The 22,901-nt window shown below is 49.8% G+C and overlaps 1 protein-coding gene across 6 annotated transcripts in view; it reads left to right on the plus strand.

Annotated features, from left to right (window-relative positions):
• Positions 1-22,901, plus strand: part of CCDC88C (coiled-coil domain containing 88C) — a 125,332-nt gene that overhangs the window by 98,451 nt on the left and 3,980 nt on the right. The window contains exons 21-30 of one of the 6 annotated variants that reach the window (XR_009007584.1): positions 584-727; positions 2,537-2,723; positions 4,535-4,680; positions 7,105-7,194; positions 8,543-8,781; positions 14,049-14,237; positions 17,886-17,954; positions 20,180-20,248; positions 20,378-20,546; positions 21,052-21,185. Coding sequence is in view for 4 of the 6 variants with exons in the window: in XM_057543448.1 (XP_057399431.1) it covers positions 584-727; positions 2,537-2,723; positions 4,535-4,680; positions 7,105-7,194; positions 8,543-8,781; positions 14,049-14,237; positions 17,886-17,954; positions 20,180-20,248; positions 21,052-21,341 (1,423 nt within the window). In the remaining 2 variants the exon portion in view is untranslated. The other 5 variants (XM_057543448.1, XM_057543449.1, XM_057543450.1 and 2 more) reach the window with 5 other exon arrangements.

The raw sequence follows: 22,901 nt of genomic DNA on the forward strand, positions 1-22,901 counted from the left end.
GGCAAGCCTCTGCCCCCCACTCGAGGTCTGACAAGAGCAGGAAGGGCTCCCAAGGGAGAGGAGGGCTCACCCCGTCCCCAGTGAGCAGGGATTTGCTGTGAGATGAGCTGTCATGTGCAGTGGAATTCAGCTGTTTATTCCGTGGTTTCTTTTAGATCAGTTTGTGTTGAGTGAACCCCCTGGTAAGTCCTTTGCACTCCCTGAGAGGAGGGTGTGGGGTTCAGAGGATGTTGTCTCGGCGTTCCCCGGGGGCCAAGGGAGGAAGGCTCCTGTGACAGGGAATCGAGGGGGCCGTGGGGGCATGTCGGGTGGGAGGAAGAGGCCTCTGGCCCTGGGGCTGGAGGAGACCCTGAGCCTCCCCGCCTAGGCGCTGCTCGCACCCCCCTGGCGCCTCTCCCAGCCACCTCCCTCCGATTCCCTGCCACGCAGCCTTGCCCCCTGCCCGCCCCCCTCAGCTCTGCAGAGAGAAGCCACCAGACGAGCCCCGCCTTCTCTGCGGAGGCTTCGCGGTCTCCTGGGGTGTGCGTTGCCTGTGGGAAAAGAAGGCCTGGGACGGGCTGCCAGCGGTGTGTCCCTCCCACAGGCACAGCAACATGCTGAAGCACAAGGCGGAGCTGGATGAGCTGGAGAAGGTTCTGAATGCCGAGAGGGAGGCTTTGCAGCAGGAGCAGAGGACGAGCGCCGTGGCTGCGAGCGAGAACCGGAGGCTGCAGGAGGAGCTGGACAGGTAAACGCCGGGGCCCAGGGGGCCCACCTGCCCACGGGCAGCAGCATCTCACTCACTCTGCACCCGCTGAGCGGAGGTCAACCTCGTAATACAGCCCCTGTCATGCTAACAGCTGGATGGTAGTGAGGTCAAAGGGATGGTGCTGGGATGCAAGGACCAATGTGGTACCCAGGGAGAGCGTGTCGTCTAAGCTAGTGGTCCTCACCTCCTGCCCTGAGATGACGATGGTTGTGTCAGCCACGGGTACCTTCGTCATCTAATGGGTTCCCTGTTTGTGAATTCACCTCCTTGCTGACATTCATCTATAAGCCCCAAATCAGCGCTCGTGGAGCTATCATGGACATCTGGGTGGCGAGACATTTGGGGTCGCTTGACGCACACATTTCCAGCCTAGGATGAACAAGGCGTTCGACCCATGCAGCTCATTCTGCAAACAAGCGTCCTTTTTGTGGCCTGTTTAGTGCCACGGTTTTCATATTTTTGTGCTTTGGGGTGAGGATTTCGCTGTTTAAAATGGCCCACGAGCAGAATGCTGTCTCGTGTTCCTAAGTACAAGGCTGTGATGTACATTACGGAGAATATGTATGAGTGAGATAGATAAGCTTCCTTCAGGCGTGAGTTACAGTGCTGTCGGCTGTGAGTACATCACACAAGGTGTCTTTAAACAGAAACCACATAAAACGAGGTATGTCTTGATCAGCTGACAAAATTGTGTGACCAGACTCACAGGAACCCACCTGTGTGTTTCCCCCAAGAGCTAATTTAGTGTCTCAGGGACCTTATAGAATGTTACTACCAAGAGTAACGAGAATCTACAGAATTATTATCCTTTTTTTAAAACAGATGAAGAAACAGGCTGAGATTAAAAATGCGTTGTTCAGAGTGGATGCTTGTTGTCAATGGCAGAGTCAGGATTTGAAGCAGGTCTTGTCTCTGGCATGGCCATGGGTGCTGCTTCCTCCCCACCTCCTTGTGTTCACGTGTACCAGGGGCTACAGACTCAGGTGCCAGGCAGGTCAGGCACGTGGGTGAAGAGTGCCAGTGGTAGACCAGACATGAGTGACATGGAGAATATACACTAACAGGTGTCAGCTGGGAGGAAGGCCCGGGGCCACCAGATTATCCCTTTGTTTATGCTTTTTCTCTTAAGAGAAGCTGGACATTGCAATGTTGGTGTGAAACTTTCACAGTTTATATGTTGACCCACTAATTCATTTAAAAAACACTGTAGCCAAACAAGACACATCTGTGTCTAAACTGAGTCCATGAGCCCCTGGTACTTCGAGCTTTCTGTTATAAATCTTCCCCCGAGAAAGCCCAGTTGGATAATAGTTATTATGATGGTGATAATTTTAGTGGATTTACATCATACCCCAGCATCTCATATTTTATTTATCTCGGGGGTTGAAATTAGAAAGGGACTTGGAACTGAGAAGAAGAGCTGGGCATAGACAAAGAGTTTTAGAGCAAAAATGTTCTGGTTCAGTATTTAGAAAGCTTTTAACAGCAGAACCTTTTTTGCCAAGTAGGCAGATATGCCAAAGCTTTAAATACCTAAGAGATCATAACAGTGACGCTCTGTTGAAGTGGGTGTCCGGGCCTGCCTGTTCTGTCTCCCCCAGTGCAAGGTGGGGACGCCAGGGGCACCTTCATAGAACCCCAAAGAATCCAGTTTGAAAGCCTCTGATTTTGTTCAGCTCCCTCATTGTGAGGCCCAGAGAGGTTGTGGTTTGGCGTAAGGTTGCACAGCTGTGACAGGGCCTGGGAGCGCTCCTCGGGCCTCAGCCCTGTGGCTCTCCACCCCGCCAGGGTCAACTTCCTGCACCATCAGCTGAAGGCGGAGTACGAGGAGCTGCACACCCACACCAAGGAGCTGAAGACCTTGCTGAACAGCTCCCAGCTGGAGCTGAACCGCTGGCAGGCCCGGTGCGACGAGCTGAAGGAGCAGCACCAGGGCATGGACCTCTCTCTGGCCAAGCTGGACACCCACTGCGAGGTGCGGCCTGGGGCTGGGCGGGGCCTCGGGACGCCGGGACGCGTCCCCTGCAGGGACGGCCTTGGGCTCAGGGTGGGGGGGGGTTGCAATGGGTCCTTCTTGGGCGTCTGTGCTCGAAGACTGTGTGAAGGTGGTCCAGAGGCCGAGAGGAGACCAGAGGCGTTTGAAAGGGGGACCACGACTGGTAGGGATGTGTTAGAAAACACCTCTGCATCCGACCTTTGCTTTTTGCGAAGGGTCATAGCAGGCGCACGGAAACAGCCGGGCACTGTTTTATTTCTGTCCTCTTGGCTGTGTCCACACGGTTTTTCCATTTCTTTGCATGTAGCAGCTGCACTGTTGTAGAGAAATGTCACAGATTTTTTTTCCGTGCTTGGGTTTGGCTGACTGGCTCCTGATCCCGGGGTAGTCGGGATGGAGCTTGCACACAAATCCCCTGGTTGCCAAAGGGGCAGATCTCTGCCTTCTGGTGCACTAGGTTGGAAAGTACCTTCTTAAGCAGCAGACCCCTCTCAGATGAAATTGTAAGCAGACCCCGGGACAAGTAAGACAGGCAAAGTGGGTGGCACAGGGAAGAGCAGCTGGGTCCTGTCCCAGCTCCGGGACAGCCAGGACCCCAGACACAGCTCCTCTTGCCCTTTGTTTGTTGAAAAACACTCTGAGGAGCCTTTTCCTTTGAGCTCACGATAGCCCTGCGGGGCATCACAGATGAGGAAGCAGAGGCCAGGGTTCTGAGACGCCCAAAGGCCCCTCTGGGCTGGGTCTGGGGCCTGTGGAGGAGGCGGGGGCCAGGACACAGGCAGACAGTGGCTGAGAGAGCCCCGTCACCACAGGCTGTGCCTCACAGGGCGGTGCTTTAGGATTTCCCAGGGGACCTCAGGCCAGGGCCTGCAGTAGGAGATTGCCACCCAGTCTGTCTGAAGCCAAAGCTTGTCGTTTTCCTGCTACACCAACCAAGATAAATGTATTCTAGAGCAAGAGTTGGCCATCCTCAGCCCAAAACTAAAATCCAGCCCCCAAACCTGTTTCCATACGGCCGTGAACTAAGAATGACCTTTACATTTTATAATGGTTGAGAAAGTGAAAAAAAATGTTTTGTGGCAAGTGCAAATGGTATAACACTTAAATGTCAGTGTCCATAAGTCAAGTTTTATTGGAACACAGTCACACCTGTGCATTTACATATCGTCTCTGGCTGCTTTCCTGCTGTAACAGCAGAGTTGAGTGGCTGCAACAGAGACCACCGTCTGGCCTGGAAAGCCTAAAATATTTGCTACCTGGCTCTTTACAGGAGAAGTGTGCCGACCCTCGTCTAGGACGGAGCTGGCCACTAGAAATAGTAATGTAGCCGCCAGATGTAATTTAAAATTTTCTAGTGGCCACATTAAAGAAGTGAAAGGAAACAGGTGGGATTAATTCTAAGTAATATATTTTGTTCAGCCAGTATATCTAAAATGTCATTTCCACATGTAACCACAAAAAACTCACTAATGAGATCTTTCACAATCCTTTTTTTTTTTTTTTGGTGAAGTCTGTAGGATCTGCTGTATTCGCCCTTTTGGCACACCTCCTCGCGGGCTAGCTGCGTTTTCAGTGCTCAGCGGCCACGCGTTGCCCGCGGCTGTCGGATTGGACAGCGTAGCTGCCAAGGGAAGCGGCCGTTTGGGTCCTTTCGAGTTGTCGCGAGCGCAGATAGTACTGAGATGGACATCTGGGCGCGCGTGGCCTTTTCCTTCTTTGGGAAGCTAGGTTCCCAGCAGCAGACTCACGGGGTCGCGCGGTATTTAAGACATCGTTGGTCTGTGTTTTAGCTGCTCTCCCGCCTCAAGGGGAACTTGGAGGAAGAAAACCATCACCTCTTGAGCCAGATCCAGCTGTTGAGCCAGCAGAACCAAATGCTTCTAGAGCAGAACTTGGAGAACAAGGAACAGTACCACGAGGAGCAGAAACAGTACATGTAAGGGGCCCGGGTGGGGGACGCCTGGCGACACGGGGGTCCTGGCTGCTCTGGCCAAGACCTGCCCCGTTCTGGGCGAGAACAGCCCCGGAGCCTATTCTTCACAGCCTGTCCTTCTCTCTCTTTCCCTGGAGTGTTTCTGGGTTTCTGCAAGTGGTGGTGGTTGGCTTTCATTTGCTTTTTAAAGGCACTGCCCACCGCCAGAAGCTTCTTAGTCTGCTTTTGGAATTAGGTGCACTTCTAAAACTACAGCCGTGCCAGCAAGAGAAGTATCTCAGGGAGAGAATGCACAGCGGAGGCTGAGCACAGGTGCCGTACCCAATCCCTTTCTGTCGCCTGTGGCTGTGTTCCCTGATGGTCTGGAGCGGTGGGTTACCTGTGTGCCACGGTGTTGGTTTATGTGGGCTTTGCCGTGGCCCCTGCGCTGGTAACCAGGGACTAGTGGGGGTGATGAGATGTGGGCATACCAGACAGACGTTGAGGAGCTTCACGGAGAAGTGGAAAGAAGAGCTGGGCTTCTGCTGCTGACACGGGATGGGGCGAAGGCAGGGCAGGTGGGGGGACGTGAAGGCGGAGCACGGCAGGGGTCTGGGTGCAGGGAATGTGCGGGAGCCTCAGCGGAGGAGGCTCCCGTGCCTGGCTGACAGGTCGGGATCCACTGGGAAGTGTTTAAAGGGTGCTGGTCTCGCAGGGCCTAGGAAGCTGCCAGAGATGAGGTCAAGAGGAAGAGCCTGGCACTGAGAACCTTGTGGTTTGGAAGTGAAACAACCCAGGATGCATCCGTGGATCCGGGGGTTTCCACCGCTCTGCCGTGTGGTGGAACTGTCCTTGCTCGTGGGTGGGAATGGCTGGCCGGCGTGGGGAAGGCAAGAGGAGACAGGCTGCAGAGGGACGTGGCCAGAGGTGGCTCGCCACCTACCAGGAGATGGTTTACCTTGAAAACCACACTGTAATTTGGGGATAGAAATGACCGTTGCCTGAAGTTGGCCCTCTGTAATCCAGCTGATAATAGTTGCCAGCAGACACTGGGCAGGTGCTAAGTAGAGGAGTAGGCGCCTGGACCCCAGGGGGATGATTGGATGACAGTCCTGCGTTAGGGAGCGTCTGCAGAGGGCCAGGGGTTGGCAGGCTTCCCGGAGGCTGCGCTGAGCGGAGCACTGTGCTGGGGGCCGAGAGGGGCACGGGACCTGTTCTCTGAGTTCGTGTGCATCTCCGGGGCGAACCCAGCCGCGCAAGCACTCCGAGCTTAGGGCAGGGCAGCACGGCCGTGAGGACAGAATAACAGATCACAGACATCGAGTCCAGGCGGCTGGGAGCAGCGAGGGGTTGGGGCTTGGGGGTCGGGGCCCAGTGGTTCGCAAAGCTGCCACTTTTCACGACGCGCCCCCTTCGTGGGGAGCTCCTGGGAAAGTCCCCAGTTTGGGTGGAACCTTGGCAGCTTCTTGACAGAAAGAAGCCTGAGCAGAAAGTTGCCTCTGGCCCAGAGGCCTCATTTTCCAGTGAGGAAGCCAAGGGTCCGAGCTGTAAAGACAGCACAGCTGGTGAGAGGCTGGAGGGGACAGGAGTTGGTGGCCCTGTGGGCAGTGTTGTGTGGAGCCCACCTGCCTGACTCCCTGAGATAAAACAAAAGCACACCCTTCGTATCAGGGAGGCCGGAACTTCCCTCCCGGGAAGCAGAGGTGCCCTCTGGCAGCCCAAGGTTCAAGAGGTACCTCTTTGGTCTCTTCTGTGTTTTTGAAAATACAAACTGGTTTCCAGCATTTACAAGTCAGGAGATTTTGCTTTGCAGTCTGAGTTTCTGGCTGCTCTGAAAAATGGGAAGGTCTACATGCCACCCCAGGCAGCGATCTGCTGGGGTGGCCCAGTTGTGCCTCCGTCCCCACCACCCCCTCTGGTTTTTCCAGGCCCGCTTTGCTCCTTATCTTCTCTCTGGACCCTAAAATCTTTTGAGTTTGTTCCCATGGAAGCTTTATGAGAAACCCAACATTGGAATGGGTCCAGGTCAGAGATCTGAATTTGCTGAAATGACTTTTTCAACCTTGATGCCCACCCAACTCCCTGAGGGCAGACCTCTCACACCACCAAGGGATTGTTGATGTGCACGCCCAGGAGCTGGCCTCGAGTCTGACCCTGGGGTGTCCCACATCCTGAATGACCTGGCCAGAGAATCCTTGCTTCCGAGCTTGGGTTGTCAGACGGTTATGGGTTTGCTCCCTTGAGTTCACTCACAGCTAGATCCTGGGTGCTTCAGCAGGCCTCTTCAAGGCGTTAGGGCTTCTGGACCTATGTCAGATGCTTCCATTCGCATATGCCCAGCTCAGCAACCATGATGGTCATGAGCGCTGCGATGTCCACTGGGCCAGGTCCCAGGCCGCGCTGGTGAGTAAGTTCCTTTGTTTTATTGTCTTTTCCCTCTCTCCACAGAGACAAGTTAAATGCCTTACGAAGACATAAGGAAAAACTGGAAGAAAAAATCATGGATCAGTACAAGTTCTATGATCCTGCTCCAAAGAAGTGAGTTGATTTAAGCTTCAGGGACTTGAACACAGAACAGAAAACCTTCCTTGTTCACGCTCAGGGTGAAACTTTTTGTAGGGCCTGTGTCTTCCACAGTGACAGATCACCCGTGTGCACATCCCTCCCACGTCAGAAAGATTTTAGAATTTCTTTCAGCCCCATCCTCGTGCTTGTCCTGTGATGGGTGGCAAATGCCAGCTGACCCTGACGAGACACAGGCTTAATTGAGCCACAGCCCTTTTAAGGGGGCAGAGAGTCAGTGGTTTGGGAGCCATTAAAGTGGGATGGAAGGGTTGCCTTGTCAGCTTCTTCTCAGGATTTAACGGGGTGTAGAAAACCATGTTTCTGTTTAGGGAAGGAACCTTGGATAGGACACCAGGCCCAGCACTCACAGTCTTCAAACAGGGGCACCTTTTGGCCCTTATACAGATTCCTCTGGATTCACTGAACCCCCAGGGCGGCTTCACAGACATGTCCCCTTCTCCAGAGGGCAGTGGGTTGCAGGGCTGTCTCCATCCCCCAAGACTGCCAGCCTTGTCCAGCACCGCTCCCCCCAGGAGTCGGCCCTGCACGTGGTCCTGTCCCGGCCCAGCCTCAAAGGCAGAATCACTGTGCATCCTTCAAGGCCTCTGTGTTGAAATCACACAACCACAGAATTTCAGAACCTCAGTCTCAGCCTTCTCTTTGACAGATGGAGAAGTTGAGGCCCAGACGAGGAAGCGGAGTGATTTGTGTAAACACAGTGCAGTTCAGTTCAGAGCAGGACTGGGACTCGGGTGTGGTTCTCTTTCTGTAACACCAGGAGCCTCCATTTCCCGTTAGCTACAGCTTCATCGCTTACTCATTGAATTCCCTGTTTTTAATTCACACGGCACACTCTTCCCTGCCCTCTGCCACCTCGCCCGGATTCCTCGGTGCCGGGAGTGGTCAAGGAATGCCAGCTTATTATGCTTACTGTGAACTTTAGCAGAGGATGAGGAGGAGTGTGTCACTGAACAGGGCATTTTGGCAGAAAAATTGCCATCTAATAGATCACATTAGCAGAGCACTACATCCTTTATTTCCCAGAGATAATCAAGAGTTAACGGGCGTACTTGATGTTCTGTTTTCCCAAGAGACTAGTGTGAATTTCTGACCCGATACATGCATCTAACTATCCCCGAGCGCATGCGTGACCGAGAATTCTGTTCTACCTCCTGAGCCCCAAATACAATGGTCATGGTGGTGGTTACTGGCCAGCTTCCCAGGCTGGTGATGGGAATCCCAGCCCACATTAGGGCACCCAGTAACCTGCTGGAGGGGGCAGTGAGGGTTGATTGTGTCCTAAAAATCTACTCCTAACTAGGAAAAACCACTGGATTGGAGCCAAAGCTTTAGTCAAACTCATCAAACCAAAGAAAGAGGGTTCCAGAGAACGATTGAAGTCAACTACAGACAGTCCTCCCCGGCAGCTGGAGTCCCCGGACCCAACCTCGCCATCCGCTTCTCAGCCGCTCAGATCCCAGCCGGAGAACCCCGAGGCCACCCCGTTGGGCTCAAGCTGTGCAGAAGAACGTGACATCCACAACGGGACCCTGGGAAAAGGTAGGCGGGCTGACCTGGCTGCAGGGGGTGGTCTAAGGGACCCTCTCATTGGACCGGGTAGAGGGAGATGGCGTGTGGATGTGCACACGTGTGTGTAAGAGCGTGACGGGGGTGTGCTGTGTACACGCCCATCTGCCTCCGTATGTGTGTTAATAACCAAGAAAATACAAACCCATGTCGAGCGAGAAGCATCGCTAATCCTGTAGATGGTGGGAACGACTCAAACCAAAGCTGGTAACCACGCAGGCACCAGAGGCAAGCTCAGTAGCATATGTTTGGGGGTTTCCTTGTACGTGTCAGAGATTTAGAGTAGACTATTTCTGTAGGGAGAATCTCCGGCGCATTTAACGGGCAGTGTGCATATGTGCGATCTTTTGCAAGTCCACGTGTGACTCCAGTCTTTTTAACACTTAAATAGGCAGTCAGGTTTTCTTCTCCAGCCTGACCTGGTCTTCAGTCTTACCAGCCAGGGGGCCCGGCTTACCTTTCCATGAGGGCTGTCATTTGGAGTTTGCCGGGGGTTCTGAAATGGATTTCTAGTTGAATGTGCTTTATTCCGTCAAACTAAGAGGCTATCAATTATAAACTGCCCAATTACTTTATATACCACTGGCAGTCAAATGATGCAATGCTTTACCACTTAGAATTTTTATTATACTCTTGTTGAAGAGCTCTTCTAAAAGACTTAATTAGACAGATTTTTGTGTACACACATAAAAGGAAAATATGAGTAAAATATATTGGTCACGGCAGTGACAATTCTGTCACAGTTCCATCTGGCCCCAGTGGTGACTGTAAGACACTGTGGAAGCTGTATCCTGATTTCAGTGATGTTAAGATGGGGCAGTGGGGATGTGCATCTTAGAATCGATTAAACACAGCAGTTACTTCAAACAAGGTTAAATTTCCAAATTTACTTTTAAATATCATTTCATGGATTATTTATGCCAAAACTGCAGCCTGAATAATTTAAATTTTTATGAAAGACACCAGGACTCTCTGAAGATCAGGCCTATGCCTGAGACCCACACACTCTCAGGGGTGGTGGCTGACATAGCACTAAGGGCCTGTGACAAGCCACCCTCTGAGTGTGACATGTGCACAAGCCTTTCAGGAGGCCACATTCACCACTTCAGGTACTGCTGTGTCACTTTCAAATGCACAAAAGAAAATGCATTCACGCACACATTGTTTGGGGGCTAATGCTTGCACTCCCGTTCTTTACAGGAGGTCAGATTAGGTAAAAGGCTCTTGTGCAGGTAAATGATAATGAAGCTTAACATTGGTTTTTATCTAGAGGGGATCTGTGGCCCCAGGTTTTCATTTTGACTATTTAAATGTTTTGACATTTATCACCTCAATTTGTATTAAAGTTGACTTGATTAACTATAACCAGCCTAATTGAGTCAGGAAAACTTTCAGAGGAAAAAAATGCTTGTTCCCATCCATGAATGAGCAAGTCAGTGATGATTATCAATAACGGCAGCCATGCATTGGGTGCTTTCTTTGGGCTCAGTATCTTGTCAGCTAATTTACTTTATCTGCCTTGGGTTTAGTCCTAACTACCCCGTGAGGTAGGCATGATTAATCATCCCCTTTTCAGAGCTTAGAAAGTGAGGCTTGACAGGGTGAAACACTTGCTGATATAGTAAGTGGCAGAACTTGGATTCGAACACAGGTCTGTCAACTCTGGAGCCTGAGCTCTTCACCAACAGGTGCACTGCCTGCAGTTAAAGCTGAACGAACATGCTGCCTAACCAGGGGCCCCAGCAGAGCCATGGGCCCCAGCATCACATAAAGTCGGTCCCTTATCCTGTGGTGTGAGCATTGGCCACCAGGTGGTGCTATAGAGAAAGAAATAATGGAGGTTCTGGTACCAAATTTAATTCTAAATCAGAAATTGGATATACTGGTTGTTTCTGTCTGACATGTTCAAAAAGTTAGACCGGTTGTCTGCTCTGATAAGACTCTGTGATTTAAAGGTCATGAATTAGAAGATGCATAGGAGATCTAAAAGCATATAATAATTCTTGGTGTTGAGGGCTTTGGGGTATGAAAAAGAGGTACTTTGATTATTTTTAAACTCATCCTGCCAAAAGAGGTTATTTCAGATATACAAGAATTATTAGTGAATACTTCAGGTAGACTATTTCATTACAGCAGGCCAGAAATGTACTGTGTAGCATGTGAGCCAAATTGTCAGGGAGTCAGTCATTAAAATGGATGAGTAAGAGAAGCCGGGTCCTACATTAATAAACATTCTTATTTAATAATTTCACCCTTTGAGATTGAAAAATTGTCTAAGTCCTTCAGCTCCTTGAGCAATATGTAATTCTCTTCACGTGCTGAGTAAGTAAAGTGTTGGCACTAAGATGCCACTAAATTAATTAAATAGAGGCAGAGCATAAGTGATTCACTGAGTCCTGATTCTGGTGTTGTCGTGGCTATTGTTTCCATCTTTCCTGGGCTGGACAAGATTCTGATTTCCTAAGTACATTGAGCTAATTTAGAGTCATTTGTTATTATTCATTTCATTTATTTGTTGTGTTTTTTTTTTTTTTTCCTTCCTCTCGGGTTATCCTGGGGATAACAATTTAGCAACTCAGCGCAAAAAGAGTCCCTTTTTGAGAAGCAAAAGCAAGGACAAAGACAAGTCTCCAATGGCCCACCCGGCTCTCTCTAAACACCTGCGGTTCTGGTCTTCCTCTGACATCCCATCCTCTCCTAATGAGCCTCTCCCTTTTTCAGAGATTGGAGATTTCTAATCCTTTTCCTTTACCATGTGTCTTCATCGTGTATCCTCCTTCATTTCTGAAATTCAAACAATCGAAAACAAACAAACAAACAAAAAACAGTACCTAAAGGCCAGATGACCTATAGCGGACCCCTCCTCCTGACCCCAGTTCCAAGCCAAACTTAAAGTAGCCAGCGTGGATTCTGATTTCAAAAGAGAAGATGAGTTGCCACACCCTCTGGACCGTTTCTCCAGTACAGCACAGCTGTAGGGGAGCCTCGGGACATCTGTGCACAGGTCCTTGGGCCAGGATGTCCGTGCTGAGTAAGTCCAGGGGCCGTGTGCTGCCCCCCTTCTCTCGCACCTGCAGGCTTTTGTCACGCCCGCGTGTAAAGCAGAGCTGGTCTGTTGTCGCTATGCTTTCTAAAATATACAGCCTCTGTCAAGTGAGTTTTTTAAAGACTTACCTTTAAGCATCTAAATTTAAAACCGCTGCCCTTTTCTCCTCTTTCTTTGTCAGAGCCCTGAATTGTTGGCTTTTGCCAGTAAGGTCCTTTTTAGAGGTGCTCTATGTTTTGAAGGATTTATTGTGCTCCATTCAAGCGTTTTGAATAATTGCATCGATGTTGCCCAGCCAGAGTTCAGTCCAGAATGAAGTTTTATGACTGTACTGTCGTTCTCTGACATCTTGGATGCTGAAGTGAAAGCAGCAGTGGACAGAAAGAACATCAGCACGCCAATCACACCCAGAGCGGGGGAAAGGCTGGTCGATAGAGGCCTTTAGCTACTGCTGTTTTTTTTTTTTTTTTTTTTTTTAGATTTTTTTTATTTTTTTATTGATTAATTGATTGATTGATTGATTGCTATGTTGGGTCTTCGTTTCTGTGCTAGGGCTTTCTCCAGTTGTGGCAAGCGGGGGCCACTCTTCATCACGGTGCGCGGGCCTCTCACTACCGCGGCCTCTCCTGTTGCGGAGCACAGGCTCCAGACGCGCATGCTCAGTAATTGTGGCTCACGGGCCCAGCCGCTCCGCGGCATGTGGGATCTTACCAGACCAGGGCTCGAACCCGTGTCCCCTGCATTAGCAGGCAGATTCTCAACCACTGCGCCACCAGGGAAGCCCGCTACTGCTGTTTTTTCTGTCTGCAGTCATTGTTGTACCATCTTCATGATTTTGGCTACATCTTTACATCACCTATGTGGTTACTTACATATTTTCCCTTGAATTGACTCACCATTTCCACTTAAATTTATCCTAAAAGGAAAGATTATTACCTGTACTGTAAATGGAAAACCAGTACCATAAAAATAAAGTAACTATAAAAAATAAATACATACATATTAAAATGCTGAAGTCGGCTGATGTGGCAATGACTTCATCTCACGCGCCCTGCCTTGGGAACCCTGGGCTGCTGTGGTCCTGGCCTTCCAGGCCTGTCCTCCGAGCATGCTGCTGGAATGGTGCTGTTTCTCTGCTGTTCGTGCTAACTGTGTGGTCATCTCCGCCTCCCCTCTGCTCCTCATTTTAACCTCACCTGTTGGATGTCTGTCCCATCCATCCCACCAGACTTGAGTCTTGCTTCTCATCAAGGTTACCTTTCAAAATCCAAATTTTACGTTGATTTCAAGTCATAAGATTTAGGTGCTTAGAACTTCACAGTGAGTCCAGACTTGGAGTGGCGAAGGGGCAGACAGGGTCAGGTCTGTGGAAGAGGCTGGAGAGGGGCCGAGATCCTGACAATGGTCGTGGCTCTGTGTCTGCAGCCTTGGGTCTGCCTAGAGTGAGGCATTATGCAAAACAGCCCTGTCTTCATGCTAATAGGAACTCCAACTGCATGAAGTTTTGTCTCATATTTGGAGAGCCCATCCCCTTTCTTATTACTAGATAGTAGGAGGGTTTTTTTTTTAATGTTTTTATATAGGATTTTATTTAACTTTGACAAGAGTATGTCTTCATGGTAGAAAATTTAGAGACTGCAGAAAAGCATAAGATACAAGGTAAAAATTCTTCTTGTAGTCAGTCTCACCAGACAGAGATTAAAGACTTCTTACCCTATTGTTAAGGTGACGGTGAATTTTTTTCGCAGATTATAAGTGAAGCCAGTTGGCAGGCTGCACATCCTGGACCTTCAGGGCCTCAGCCTCAGATCCGAGTGATCCTGAGCAGACATCAGCCAGGATCTTTTTAAATCAGGGATTTGAGTCATATACAGTGCTATGCAGCAGGTGTGCTCTGTAGTTAATATGTTGGACTTCTACCAACATCTTGTTTGTCCTCTTGAGTTTTTCCTTTATTTCCTCCCAGCCGAAATTTCAGGGCTGACAGTTTGGTGCATCATTGGAGGTGGGCCCTCCGACACAGGCCTGTAGCCAGGGCCCTCCTGTTTAAACCGCAGCCCGGGAGGTGGGCAGCTCAGCTTTTGTACCTGTGGTCCGTGTGCCCTGCCACCCCTGCTTCTAGGCCTCCGTGTGGTAGCCCAGCCTGAGCGCAGGATTCTGCAGCCCCGTTTCTCAGTGTCCTTCTCTGCCCCAGGTCCTGGGGACCTAAAACCAAAGCAAGGGTCCCCGCACAGAGACAGCCTTGACCGCAAGGACGCCTCTGCTGACCCAACCATGAAGACCTGGCCCGTGGAGCTGGGCCCCCGGCCCTGTTCGTCCTCAGCCATCACTACAGCCCCTTCCAGCTCTACCTCCATCTCGCGGCACCCAGGCCGCACCAAAGGTGAGTCGTGGGCCCCTCACCTTGTCCAGAAACAAGAGGGCCGAGCATGTGGGGCTCAGGTTCCTTCCTAAAGACCCCAGGCTCTCAGGCTGAGAGGTGGTGAGCAGAGTGGGTAAGCTGCGGGCTGGCTCTGGCATCACACGGACACGGGTTCAGGCCTCAGCCCTGCCTGCCAGCTGGGTGGGTGACTCTGGACAGACAGCTTCACCGTCTAGAGGCCTGATCCCAAGCCACTGGTGGGACAGCCCCGGGACCCACCCTCACCACCACCGTGCAGGACTTGGTGGCACCAAGCAGCTCCAGAAGGGAGGTCCAAGTTTGGGCTAAAAGCAGGCAGCCTCCCTCAGCCCAACTTGGTAGAAGTCTGGAGGTTTATTCTCTACGGAGGGTACACAAGAGGGTCTCTGAACTGGAGGTCGGTTAGTAAAGTGGAAGGCAAGTTTCCCAAATGAAAAACAAAGGAGGTTGCAGGGAAGGCTTTACAAACTGAAGGTCTCCCAGGTTGCCAGTAGCCATGTGTGTTCACATCTTTAGATGTGAGATTAAAACATTCTTCCAGTCATCTGATCAGCTTAAGAAATTCCCAGTTGAATGTCCCCGTCAGATCTGGCCAGGTGAAGCCCACGGACACCTGAGGAGAGCCTCCAGTACCAGAGACCAAAACCAGTGTGAGAGGCAACAGAGTAAACAGAAGCACGGAGATGAAAGCTCTACGATGCCCGTCATTAATATAGTCAGAGATGAGCCAAGCTGTTGCACCCATGAAACAAGAATGGGATGCTACCAAAAGAGCAGTCAGGGGTGGGTGGTGCAAGCACTGGGAAATTTAAAATATGCCAACGAGAGGAAAAGATAAAGCTTAAAACCAAAACAGACATTCTGCTGATAATGTAGCGCTATGAAACTATCCAAAGAAACAGCTGAAAGAACTGAAAGTGATTGCCTCTGGGGTGTTAGAAATTGGAGAACAAGAAGTGGTTGTTATTTTTCATAATAATACCACCCACTTGGCTCTTGAAACCAGGGACTTGCACAACTTTGGTTTGACAAGCAAAGCAAAGACAGACAGGGTCCCTGCCCTCGTCCCAGTTGCTTACAAGTAGGAAGCCCCCCTGGGGAGAAGGTGAGTTGGGTGGGCACAGGGCACCCGGGCAGTCTCTCCCCACTGCTGGCCAGACACTGCAGGCGCAGTCACTTGCTGTTGGATGTCAGTGGAGCCGTGCCGTGTGCTGTCTGGAACAGGCATGCTCTGAGCCCGGCGTGGCAAGGGTGTCTGTTGTCCACAGTCATCAGTCTCCCCTGGTTTCCTGGGCTCTGGGGTACAGAGGCCCTGCCTGGTCTTGGGAAAGAGCTGGGAACACCGTCTCCCCTGAGTGTTCCAGTGGTCTGTGTGGCTCAAGGTCCAGCCCTCCAGGCTAACCCTGGGCTGTCTCAGTCTGGACCCCATCCCTGAACCAGAGCCCAAGCCTGGAAACATCACTGGCCAGTCACACGTTTGCAGAGCATGCATGAGGGTCCATCAACACTGCAACCCCAGCACTGCCCACGGCGATTCCCTGGCAGCCCAGTCCTCACACTCTGGGTACTCATCGCCAGTGGGCATGTAACCATCTTCAAAATGGACACCCACCCCCCCGCCCTTAGAATCAGCATTTCTTTAAGTAAATCTAGTTCCTTTTAGAGCAGAATTTAATAATGAAGATCTGGACACTACAGAGTTGTCATTACTTTTAGACCCTTTCAGTAAAGAAAGGACACATAGATATTGTGAGTTCATATCAATATTTCCAATTCCAATTTAACATTACAGGGATTTTTTTCTTTCATTGCATATGCATGTGTCCTTTTCTTACACAGAAGTCTTGTCTCTTGAAACATCTACTTATTTTTCCTGAAAATACGCAGTAATGGTAAAAAAATTATATTACTAAATAATAAAATTACTAAGTGATGTTTGTTTTCTTGTAGTTGTTTTAGTTCTGAGATTATATCTAAGGATGCACAGAGTTTTATATTCAAAATTCACTGGAATTTTTTTCTCCAGGTGATGATGTTAGCAGTTTGATATGCAGTAAGGCTCATTTGTTTCTGTTTTCAGTGTTAGAATTTTTTCTTTTTAAAGTAATCCTGTTTTTTAATACATAAAATATTTATGTGATTTAAAGCTAAATTATGTAGGAAGGCATGCTTAGATTTCTAAGTCTCACATCTCTCCCTTTCCCCTCCATTCCATTCCAAAATCACCCTATGGATAACCTTGTTTTTTGGTTCCTTGTTTATACTTCCAGTGTTTCTTTTTTGCAAAAATAAACAAAATAATGCACCTTGATATTTTTTTTCATTTAGCCATATGTCATGGAGATCTTCCTCGTTCTTTTTAAGAGGTGCATAATAATTAAAATGGTGGTATGACAGTTCATTCAACCAACCAGTCCCCAGAGTTTATCCCTAGAAGTAGAATTGCTGGGTCAAAGGACAAATACAGATATGCTTTTCCTAAGTAAGATGCCATATTTTTAAAAAGTTTTCCAGAAAATTCTGATATTAGCCAGGTTTAACGACCAATAACCTACATATCACTAGCCATGTTATACTGTGGTAATCAAGGCAGCAAGTTTTCATTAAGCCACTACTTTGAGTTGGGCATTAGGGGAGAATTCAAAATGTAGGCTTCTCCTGCCTTCAATGAGTTAAAGGAGTTGTCCTGCCCTCATCTCCAGGAGACAAAACCTGCAAAGGAAGCAATTAGATCATACCTAACTTTTAAAAAAAAATTTTTATTGGAGTAGAGTTGATTTACAATGTTGTATTCCTTTCTGCTGTACAGCAAAGTGAATCAGTTATACATATATCCATTCTTTGTTAGATTTTTTTTCCCCATATAGGTCATTACAGAGTATTGAGAAGAGTTCCCTGTGCTATACAGTAGGTCCTTATTAGTTACCTATTTTATATATAGTAGTGTGTAAATCATACCTAACTTTGGGTGTATCTCACTGCCAGAACTTTTATAATAGGAATTGGGGACAGGGGGGAAACCCTCTTGCCATTTGGTGGGACCCAGGGTCTACTGTCAGAGAGAAGTGAGCAGGCTTGAGGCAGAGGGCATCTGAGTCCCTCTCAGGGAAAGGGCAGTTGCCGGGTGGCCTGTGCTTCCAGGTCTATTTCGGGTGAGGAGCTGCTGTGCCAGGGCTATTTCCAGGGAGTCAGCCTCTCCCCTTAGGTGCTGGATTCTTTCCTCTGCCTTCCTCCCGCCTCCTGAAGACAACTGTGGTCTCCAGACCAGAACTGCTGGCACAGCCTGGTCTTGGAGGCTGGGAGGCGCTCCCCAGGGCCCTAAATACTCACCTCCTTTTGCTGTGTAATCCTTTGGCCAGATCACTGCTTTAGTCTTCAAGTCCCTGTCACTGCACAGGCGGAAATGGGATTTGAAGTTAAATCTAACAGGAGTCGGGAGTGAGGGCTGTGCCAGCAGGAGGCGTAGGGGGAGGGATGGAAGAGGCACGTCCACGCTTCCCTCCCTTGCCTCCAAGGGCTGGACGCTGCCGTGGCTCAGGTGCCAGTCAGAGGTGGCCGTCCGGCACAGGATCCCGTGTTTCCCTGTGGATGTTCCGGGACCCCTGTATCATCACCTTATTTTTACCACAGGCTATAATTCTGATGACAGCCTCTGCGAACCATCCCTGGAGCTCGAGTTCGCTCCCCACAGGCAGTACGGTGAGTGGTCAGTGCGATGTCCCCTTCCGCCTGGGTTCTCAGTCTTGTTCTTATCAACAGTGCTTTTCCTTTAAGCTAAGTCCTGTATGGAAGTCCAACACACAAAACAGGTGAAAGTGAAGTTGTTGTATGAAGTGGGAATGGGGGGCCCACAGTTCCTCCAGGCTCCTTCCTTGCCCTCCCCAGGGCCTGAGCATGTGACTTCTACTTACATACCTCCAGTGACGGGGAAGTCACTACTTATCAAGCATCCCACTTCTGGAGACTTTAATTCCTTTTGCTTTAAAGCACCCCTCGTGTTTGCCAGGAAGTTCTGCTGACCCACACAGGGAGCGTTGATTTCAGGAAGATCTCTCACTGTCCTCACTTGGATTTTAGTTGCCCAGAGTGGCTCCAAGTTATATTTAGTCTTAGAAATTGTTAGAAGCACTTGCCGTTTGATTCAGGCATATTGTAAATTTAGGCAGAAGGGAAACCAGGAATTATACCAACCTTCTCAAAAATTATAAACAGCTTTGGGTTTTTTTAAATTTTTGCAAAAGTCATAGAAGGGTGGGGGGTGGGAAGGTAATTCTTTAAAAAAAAAAACTCACAGTTTACATTGAATTCAGTTTATTTCTGATCGACAATAAGTGTTATCTCTACCCTATCCATTGTCTTAAAAGTATTATGATACAAATAACAGACGTTTCCAATTGACATGAGTAAAGACAGGCTCTGTGGTGAAACAGTTTTGACACAGGGCGCCCTTCTGTCTTTACATTGAGTGGTGGGTAACACAACAGCAGGGATCTCCTGCAACGTTTGGTAAACCTGAGTAGCCCAATTTATGGTTGTCAGCTGACCAAAAGGGTTTTCTTCCTAAGTATTCTGATTCCTTGAGCTTCTCTTATCAGCAAAAAGAAGGGAAAGGGGTTTTTGATGCAATGCTTAGATAAACAAAAGTGCTTTGGGGTCCCATTGATTTGTATCACGATTTTCTTTTAGTGAAACTTATTTCCTTTTTAAAGAGGGATGTGCTTTTTTTTAATTTCACATATTCCCTTCTCAAAGAGAGGACTTGTTCTGCTTTTATACCATGCACGAAAACCATGTATTTTTTGGCTCGGCCCCAAACCCCATTTGCTAGTAAGTGTTTTCCAGATGCCTTCTATTTGCAGAGAACACATCAGCACTTGGGAACTGGGTGCCCTAAAGACCCAGAAAAACAAAAGCAAACTTGCAGGCAGGAGGGGAGGTGGCTTGTGAATAGTGCGTCTCCAGTTCTCAGTGCGGTCAACGCCAGCTGTGTGCTGGGAGGATGCAGAGATGACAGAACCACAGTCCCCGTCCCCCAGGGGTTCACGGTCCAGCAGGGCAAACACTGACACAGGGCAGGCTGATGAGGGCCGTGATGCTGAGTGCTGCTGGCGGAGGGGACCGGAGAGGTACCCTGCAGGCCTTGAAGACCCAGCCTGCCCTGTGCCGTGTGGGCGGGGTCCCTCCCTGGACCTGGTTATTCACCCTGGGATCCAAGAGCCGCCGCCACAGACCTGCTCAGGCACAGACAGCAGCCCGGAGGGCTGGTTCCCTCCAGCACTTGTCACCATAAAGGTCAGGTTTTCCCTTTGGGGCAGATGTGAATTTGACATGGGTGAGCCGAAGGACAGCAAACAGCTGGGAAAAGCAAGTGCTGGCTCTCCTGCTGAGGGTCCCAGCTCCCACTCCCGGGATCAGGGAGCTGAAGCCACCTGCACACGGGTACACACTCCCTTGCACACGTGTGCACACACTGCCGTTTCCTGGCTCCCGCCCTCACCGAGCTGCACTGTCATGGTCTAGGCAGGAGATTTTCACACGTGTTCCAGAAAGCTCTGTGCAGTAATAGGGGTGGGCATTCCTACCCCAACCCTTGGCTCACCCAGAGCAGCCGGGTTTTTTTTGTCTGCTTTTTCAGTTCTGCATGAGATTTTCTTCGTTAACAAAATTGCTTTAAGCCACAGCCCTAGACCTAATTAAAAAAAAAAAATACCATCGGCTGTCATTTCTGGACGGTCTACTGGGTGCCACGCCTGGCACTCAGGGAAGTTAGCTGTCCTCGTGGGAGAGCACAGAGGATCCCGAAGCCCGTCCTTTCTGGGGGCGCTCAGCTTCACTTTGGCACAGAGTTACTTTGTTCCATAGTTTTTCTCAGATGAGATGGTTTACCATCGGCCTTTAGGTTATATGTTGGCGTTTCCTTTCAGCATCCCGGCCGGGGAGCTTGGAGAGCAGTAGGAATGCGTCCAGCGACAGCTCGCCTCTTAACCTGAAAGGTGAGCCGGCCTTTCCTTCTGGGCACTTTGCAGTGTATGTGGATCTTTGACTCTGGGCTTATAGTATATTTGTAATTTAAAAAATACGGTTCCCAAGATCCTCCATGCATTCTGCGTTTGCATTCCTAGGCCACATCACGCGGTTTCAAGTGAAGGCCTGGAGTTTGGATGGATTGGGGTTCAAATCCCTTCACCCCCTCTGACAGGCTCCGGGCACCTGGGAGAGTCACCCATCCTCTGAATCCGAGTTACTTCGTCTTTAGAATGGAGAGAGTGACGCTAGTTCCATTCCACTGTGGTCAGAGAACATAGTGGATGGCTTTGATTCTTTTTAAGTTTTTTAAAGTTTATTTTATGGTGCAGAATATGGTCTGTCTTAATGAATGTTTCCTGTACATCTGAAAAGAATGTGTTTGCTGTCCCAAGACCACAAACCCTTACGCAAATCTTTTCACTTCTCAAGAGTCCACGTGACCAGCCTCTAAAGAACACCTGGCACATAGCAGGTGCTAGATAAACCTTTAACTATATGAACAGACAAGAGCTAGTGAGTCTGGTGCTGTATAGCTCCTAACAATTGAAACTTCAGCAGAAGCTTTCCACTTTTATCTCGTTACTTTGTTCTGAATTCTAAGCATTCCAGAGTGTTCTTAACATCCAAAATCCCAGGCTGGGAGAAGTGCGCCCTGGGTTCTCAGGCAGCGTCCTCTCTGTCTTAAGTGAGCTGGGGGCAGCACAGAGCCCCCCTGGAGACAGAGAGGGGGACTCACGTGTGTTCTCTGTGTCGCCCGCCCCGACCCCAGGTTCCTCCGACCAGCTCCACGGCAGGTCCGAGAGCTTCAGCAGCGAAGACCTGATCCCCAGTAGGGACACAGCCACTCTGCCGCGGGATGCCAGCACCCCGGGGCGCACTGCCCTCAGCCGCCATGAGTACCCCCCACCCCGGAACGGGCCTCTCCCCCAAGAGGGCGCCCGGAAGAGGGGCGCGGCCCAGCCCCATGGCGGGGTGCGGCCCTGCTCAGCCTCCCCGAGCAGTGAGATGGTCACCCTGGAGGAGTTCCTGGAGGAGAGCAACCGGGGCTCCCCTTCCTCCGTGAGTGGCCCAGGGTTCAAAGGGACACAGCGAATCCCTCTTCCTTTGCTATCTCCCCAAACTGGGACAGTAGGCAGAAACCGTGGCAGCAAAGTCACCGAAAGGGATGGGGCGGGGGTGGCGTGGCCTAGGTGCAGGGCTGCTTGGGTGGGGAGCAAACCCACGAGCCAGCAGATCCCTGGGTGCCAGCAGGCAGCCCCAGACCTCGGAGGCTGTTTCTCCATCTGTGAAGGGAGTGGGCAGAACGTGGTGCCGGCATGGAGGGCAGGGATGCTGTGCGCCCCCCGCTGGGAGCTTCTGGAGAGAAGAGTGACCAGCACCCCACTCACGGAGTTAGCGTCTCACGAGGTTTTGTGGCAGAGCTCAGAATGCCCACTTCCCCTGAGCCTTCACCAGCAGAGAGCAACAAGTTTTTTCTATAAAGGGCCAGATAGTAAATATTTTAGGCTTTCCAGTCCAGACGGTCTCTGCTGCAACTACTCGACTCTGCCGCTTTAGCGGGAAACCAGCCACAGACCATCTGTCAATGAGTGGGCATGGCCACGTTCCAGTAAAACTTTACTTATGGACATTGACATTTGAATTTCATATAATTTTCACATGTCCCGAAAGACTGTTCTATAAAAAAAATTTTTTTTCAATCATTTAAAAATGTAAAAACTATTCTTAGCTCACAGGCCATACAAAAATGGGCAGCAAGCTGGACCTGGCCCGTAGCTCTGGTTTGCTGACCTCTGTTCTTCAGCTCTAACCCCCCAAACATCACCTGTATTAGGATTCCCTCCGCTGTCACCTTTCCAGCGTCTCCATTTAGCTTTTCTGAAGCTGCATGTCTGTCTTTTACATACTCTGTCTAAATTCAGTCCCACGAGCTATTGGGTTATTCGACAGATGACACATGTACTGTCTTGCAGTTGAGACCTTTTAAGGTTTAATGCTTCAGTGATTCTATCTCATTTCCCTTAAACAAATACAGTCGAACTTTCTCTAGCCATATAGTAAACTCTGTGACCCACATTAATGGGTCACAGTGACACAGAATACAAAATATTTGGGAGATATTTATTGAGCAGCTACCGTGTGTTAGGCAGTATGCATGGTGCCTGCGCTAAAAGAACAAAGCAAACCAGTTACTGGGCAAATTTCTATCGCAACTTGCTAGGTGCTTGGTCTTGTGGTTGTCTATGTATCAAGCACTTACTGTGTGTTAGAAGCTGGAGAACCCAAGGTGGGAAAGACAGAAAACCTGCCCTCCAGAAGTTTACGGTCTGATGCAGTGGGTCTTAAACTCCAGTGTGCATCGGACTTGCTTGGCAGAACACAAGCTGGATCCCAGAGTTTCTGAGATTTTGCATCTCTGTGAAGTTCCCAGATGACGCTCTCCCTGTCAGTGTGGGTCCAGGCATCACGCACTGAGAAGCACCGATCTAATGGAATAAACAAGAATGTCCAGAAATCAGGGGTGTGGGTCCTAAGCAAGGCGCACGGCCCCGCCCCACTCAGCTCAGACCTGTCCAGATACTCACTGCTGCTCACCTGTCCCTGTTGGAAGCTGACGCT

Source organism: Balaenoptera acutorostrata, chromosome 3, assembly GCF_949987535.1.
Source record: "Balaenoptera acutorostrata chromosome 3, mBalAcu1.1, whole genome shotgun sequence".
Taxonomy (NCBI): Eukaryota; Metazoa; Chordata; class Mammalia; order Artiodactyla; family Balaenopteridae; genus Balaenoptera; species Balaenoptera acutorostrata.